Source organism: Triticum dicoccoides, chromosome 7A (assembly GCF_002162155.2).
Source record: "Triticum dicoccoides isolate Atlit2015 ecotype Zavitan chromosome 7A, WEW_v2.0, whole genome shotgun sequence".
NCBI classification, from domain to species: domain Eukaryota; kingdom Viridiplantae; phylum Streptophyta; class Magnoliopsida; order Poales; family Poaceae; genus Triticum; species Triticum dicoccoides.
In genome coordinates, this window is record NC_041392.1 from 466,384,418 (window position 1) to 466,390,333 (window position 5,916).

Sequence of the window (5,916 nt, forward strand, 5' to 3'; positions counted from 1 at the left end):
CAGCGCACACGTCCGTCCACTCATCATCGCACCCGAACGGATTAGACAAACGGCTCAAAAGGCTTTCCCCCGGGGCTCCACCCCATCGTAACGTTCACCCACCAGGACCCTACCCACCCCACCACAGCATGGGGAAATGGCACTGGCCCCACCTGTCAGCGAGTGAGCAACTGGTAGCAGCAGTGCCGACGGCAGCACAGTCTTCTTCACTCCACTCATCCACTCCGCTCCCCTCTGCTGCGCGTCTGCTGCTAAAATGGATGCTCCACATAAAAGACGCAAGGGAGGGCGCGTGAGTCATCAAACCCCCCACTGCCCGCGCCAGCCAGCCGCGGCAATAATAAGAACTCGGCCGCCTCCTGCCATGCCGCACGCTACCACGCTAGGATCGAGTAGCTCGTAGCGTAGCCGTGCGAGGGAGGGAGGGAGGTGGGTCGATGCCCGCGGCCGTGGAGCGACAGCAACCGCGAGCCGGTGGTGTTCTCCATGGGGAATAAGAAGGGCGGGTCGTCGTGGCTCACCGCCGTCAAGCGGGCCTTCCGCTCGCCGTCCAAGGAGGACAGCCCCAAGAAGTCTGCACGCCTCCGCGAGGACCCTGACGCCGACGAGGACAAGGTCGTCCCCTACCCTTCCCCCGTTTCTTCTCTCAATGCATCTCCTCTCTGGCCGTCCTTCTCGGCGTTCGATTCTTGGTTAGTCCTTACGAGTTAATGCATGACTGACGCTGTGTCTCGTGCGCTCGCACCGCGCAGACCAAGAGGGAGAGGAGGAGATGGCTCTTCAGGAGATCCTCGTCCCCGTCTCCGTCTCCGGCGTCTGCCCCCGCGCCGCCGGAGCAGCAGCAGTCGGCGGCGAGGTCCGCACCTGCACCCGCTGTGACGGACGAGCAGCGTCACGCCATCGCGCTCGCCGTGGCGACCGCGGCGACGGCCGAGGCTGCCGTGGCCACGGCGCAGGCGGCGGCCGAGGTCGTCCGCCTGACCCGCCCCTCCAGCTTCGTGCGGGAGCACTACGCGGCCATCGTCGTGCAGACCGCCTTCCGTGGCTACCTGGTAGCTAACTGCCTGCAATGGCTGCGCCTAGCTTGCCGTCGATCTCATTCTCCCTCGAGGTGTTTGCCGTAACGCGTTTCTGCCCTTGCACAGGCGAGGCGTGCTCTGCGCGCGCTCAAGGGGCTGGTGAAGCTGCAGGCGCTGGTGCGTGGGCACAACGTGCGGAAGCAGGCCAACATGACGCTGCGGTGCATGCAGGCGCTGGTGCGCGTCCAGGCGCGGGTGCGCGACCAGCGGATGCGACTCTCCCAGGAGTCCCTGTCCGCCGCCGGTGCGGCCGCCTGCGGCAGCAGCAAATCCTCCTACAGCGTTGACACATCCGCTTTCTGGGACTCCAAGTACACCCAAGAATACGCGGAACGCCGCTCTGTGGTCCGTCTCTACCAAACCAGCATTCGCATCTGTCGATCTCGTGGCGCCGCTTGTTAGTACAAGTTTGATGGTGATGGATTGATTGGGTTGCAGGAGCGGTCGCGAGACGGCAGCAGCTTCGCCGCCGAAGACTGGGACGACCGGCCGCGGACGATAGAGGAGATTCAGGCGATGCTGCAGACGAGGAAAGACGCTGCTCTCAAGCGTGAGAGAGCGCTCTCATACGCCTTTTCTCATCAAGTAAGAAACTCAGTGCATTTGAAGTTTTGACAAAAAATGTTATAGCTGTTCGATCTTATTGTTTGATGTTGTGTGTTGGCTTAAAGATTTGGAGGAACCCCGCGCCGTCAGTCGAGGAGGAGATGGACGTCGACGGGCAGCCGCGCTGGGCGGAGAGGTGGATGGCGTCGCGCGCGTCGTTTGATACAAACAGGAGCAGCGCCCGAACTGCCGCGGCGGCAGCAGCTGCGGCACCAGGGCGCGCGTCCACGGACCACCGCGACCAGGTCAAGACGTTGGAGATCGACACCGCGCGGCCATTCTCCTACTCCACGCCTCGCCGGCATGCCCCGCCGTCGCAGCACGGGAGCGGCTCGCCGATGCACCGTGCGCACCACCAGGCTTCTGTCACGCCGTCACCGGGGAAGGCGAGGCCACCGATCCAGGTGCGCTCCGCGAGCCCGCGAGTGGAGCGCGGCACAGGAGGTGGAGGGGGAAGCTACACGCCGAGCTTGCACTCCCAGCGCCACGCGTCCTCCGGCTCGGCGGTCCCGAACTACATGGCGGCCACGGAATCTGCGAAGGCACGTATCCGCTCCCAGAGCGCGCCACGGCAACGCCCTGCAACCCCGGAGCGCGACCGGCCACAGACGGCCTATAACCCCGCCGGAGGAAGCGCCAAGAAGCGGCTGTCGTTCCCCGTCCCTCAGGACCCGTACGGCGTTGGGTACGCGCAGAGCCTGCGGAGCCCGAGCTTCAAGAGCGCGACGGGGCGGTTCACCTCCGAGCAGCGGTCCACCGTGTCTTCTCTGTCGTGCGCAGAGAGCGTCGGCGGGGAACCAGTCTCCCCGTCGTCCACCACTGACCTCAGCCGCTGGCTCCGTTGAGTTGAGCCGCCGGCGAGGTGTTCGTTGTAATACCTGCGTTGCTAATTTTCTCGTAATCTCCTCGGAGAAAAACGACCTTCTCGTAATCTATTTTTTTGCTGCCTTTTGGTGTCATTCTGTTAGGTGGGGCTTGAGTGTCAGGGCGCAGGCTGTAAAGGGCAGTTCGTTAGTTGGGTCCTGTTGGAGTTCGGGAAAGCGGTAAAAGCGCTGGCTTTTCGCGCCTTGCGTGGATACAACGGGAGATGCTTAGAAAAATAAACAGAATTTTTTTAAAGCACCGATGCCTATTTTTATAAAAGAGACGCTTAGTTAAGCGTTTATCTTGTACAAATAAGCACCAGTGCTTAAGAAAAGTCTGGTTTATTTCTCTAAGCACCTCTCTTAAGCACCTTTCATTGTACAAGGCCTTAGAGCAACTACCCAGCAATACATGTAGACTCGTAAAATTCCGGCGAGTATGCGGGCTCGGTCCAATTTTCCGATCAGAAAAGAGCCCGCATACTCGCTCGGCCCGCAACTTTTTTTGCCGTGGCCCGCAAACCGCACGCCCCGACCGCTATATCTGCGGTTCCGTGATTCGTTTGCGGATCCAAACCCTATCTCCTGCCACCACCGAGTCACGCGATTCCCTTTCCCCTTCTCCACATTTCTCGCCGCCGGTGACCACCCGCCCCACCTCCAACCGCCATATGGGGCCGAATGTGGAGCTCCGGACGCGGCACCGGCAGCAGATCCGGTGGCGGAAGGGACCCGGAGCGCGAGCGGCGCGTCCGGTCGGACTGCGCGAGGAAGCGCGGGGCCCGGAAGTGGACCAAGCACGCATGTCGCCGCCGGCGAGCTTCCAGCGGAGCAAGACCGATGAGTACGACCGCCGGCGCGTGTCCTCCTCCGCGAGATCTTCGTACGCCGGGAGCTCCTCCTCCTCCGGCACGGGCCTTCTCCCCATGAAGAGGGAGTGGTCGGAGGACGAGGGGGAGCCGGAGGAGCCGGGCGCATTCACCTTCGTCCTCGTGAAGGAGGAACCCGCTCCGCTCGGCCGCCATGGAGTCGTCGGGCCAGAAGACTACGTCGCCGACGTCGACACCGTTGCGGCCGCCATCGCCGAGCGGACCGTGTGCGAGAAGGCGGAGCACCGGCGCCACGCCGAAGAGCTTGAAGCCCTTCAGTGGCGGGAGGCGGTCGCCGCCAACCTCGCCGCCAAGGAGAAGGAGGATGAGTGGCGCCGCATCCGCGAGGAGCAGGCGGCGAAGTATGTCGACATGTGCAGCTTTCGGCGAGGAGGATTGAGCGTCCTTCTCCACGGCGTTGTCCATTTGTCGTGACCTCGCCGCCGTCAGATCCGACCCCCTCTAGTACTAGTTAACGTAGTATGTAGTATGAACAATGCTTGTAGTTTGTTGATCATCTATGTAGTATGTGATGAACTATGTTTGTGCAATTTCTCCTGCTAAAGTGTTTTTTAATTATGCAGGTTTAGATACGGTTTCTGTTCGGACGCGGTAGTTTTCGACCCGCAAACGCGATCTTTGTGAAACCGCAAACGCGTTTTGCGGGTCAAGTTTTTGTGGGGTCTGCTAGAGTTGCTCTTAGAGCATCTCCAGCCGTTGGCCCCCAGGGGGCGCATAAAAACACCGTCTGGGAACGAGCCGACGCTAAAAATCGGCGTGGGGGCTTTCGGGTTCATAGCAGTTGGCATTAGGGGCGCCCCCAGAAGGTGGTTTAAAAAAAGGAATTTGGCTAAAGTTCGATAAACTGGACAAAGGTTCGGCTAAAGTTCGGCAAACATGATATTACATAACAAAGTTTAATAAAAACAGACGCACTACCACTATGGGCCGAAGAACGCACTGAGCGCTGCAAAGTCGCCGACGTCACCGCCATCCCCGTCGTCGTCCTTATCCTCTTTGATGCGGCCGCCGCTGCTGGACCCCTGCCCGGCGTCGCCCTGGAGGACCGGCGGCGGCGCGTCGTCGTCGCTGTCGTCGTCGAGGACGACGACGCCTCCCTCGTCGCGGCCACGACGGTGAACTGCTCGTACGCGCGGCACTGGCGCTCCAGCTCCGTCCACGCACAGTCTTCGCGCGCCCACTTCAAGGCCGCTGCGTCGTCGAGCTCCTCCTTCACGCGCGTCGGCGAGCCCTGGCTCCGTCTTCATGACTGCGAGCCCTGGCTCCATCTTCACGGCGGTGAGCCCCAGCTCCGTCTTCGATTTGACTTAGCGGGGAGGAGCCGAGGAGGAGGCGTGCCCGCTGCCCTCATTGATGACGATGCCGACGATGTGGGTGCGTCGGCCGAGCGGCGTCTCCGCCGCGGGCTCGGCCTTGACGCCGAACACCGCCAACGAGCTGGAGGAGTGGGAAGAGGAGCGGGAGGAGTGGGAGGACGAGGACGAGGAGGAGGAGGAGCCGAACCTCCTGGGCATCCATTGCCCGACGCCCCGGCGGGGGACTGGGGCGGCGGCCGCGGCAGGGTATGTAAGCGGCGGGTCGGTGCCGCCTTCGAGGTGTTGGAGAACCTCGTGCAGCATGCGGCTGTGGACGCCCCACCACAGGTGGCCTCCCTCGCTATTCTTGACGCCCCCCACCATCGGCGCCCCATTGGTGGAGGCCAGCCACCGCTCCTGCCGGTGCTGGAAGTACGGCGCCCACGCCTCGTGGTTGTCGGCGGCGTACTGCGAGAGGGCGCGTTGCTCCTCCGTCAGCGACGCCTGTCGTGGATCTAAGACTGACAGTAGAATGGGGGGTAAGTATGAGGAGGCAAGATCCTAGCTATGGAGGAGTTGTACGCATGAGTTTTACGAGTTCAGGCCCTTCTCGGAGGAAGTAACAGCTCTACGTCTCGGTGCCCCGAGGCGGTCGACTGGATTATATGAGTGTGTGTTTACAAAAGTGCTAACCCCTGTCCTAGAGGAGGAGGGTGGCTTATATAGAGTGCGCCAGGACCCCAACTCCCCTCCGTTACACAGGGTTCAATGTTCATAAAGGAGGGGCGTTACTGGTAATGCCTGCAGTAAAGTGTTATAAATGCCCATAAAGCTATGGTTTAAGTCTTGACCGTTGCAGAGTGGAGAGTTTCTCATCTTCTGGTGGTCAAGTGTCTTCAAGGTGGTCGAGTGAGCGCATCTTCATGGTCGAGTGGACGATGGTTTCTCTTCGACTGCTTCTGATTCTTTGCAGAGATGTCCTTGGGGAGGGTATGTCGGACAGGTCCATGACCCTACCCTAACTACATAGCTTCATCATTAGCCCCCGAATGGATCAGGGTTTGGGTGGGAAAGGAGTTGGGAACACTTCCGACCCATTCTTTGTGTTACAAGTATATCCTGTTCTGGAACAATGAGTTGAGGTGACGACGTCGACTCCTTTCTCAGTCGCCGTGGTCCATTC

At 60.9% G+C, this 5,916-nt stretch overlaps 1 protein-coding gene across 1 annotated transcript; it reads left to right on the forward strand.

Moving 5' to 3' along the window:
* Positions 1 to 275: 275 nt before the first annotated feature.
* Positions 276 to 2,636, forward strand: LOC119330387 (protein IQ-DOMAIN 14-like). The gene is made up of 5 exons (XM_037603498.1): positions 276 to 615; positions 753 to 1,052; positions 1,146 to 1,424; positions 1,518 to 1,664; positions 1,751 to 2,636. The coding sequence occupies exons 1-5, from the start codon at positions 487 to 489 to the stop codon at positions 2,528 to 2,530; spliced, it is 1,635 nt and encodes a 544-aa protein (XP_037459395.1). The 5' UTR covers positions 276 to 486; the 3' UTR covers positions 2,531 to 2,636.
* Positions 2,637 to 5,916: the final 3,280 nt, after the last annotated feature.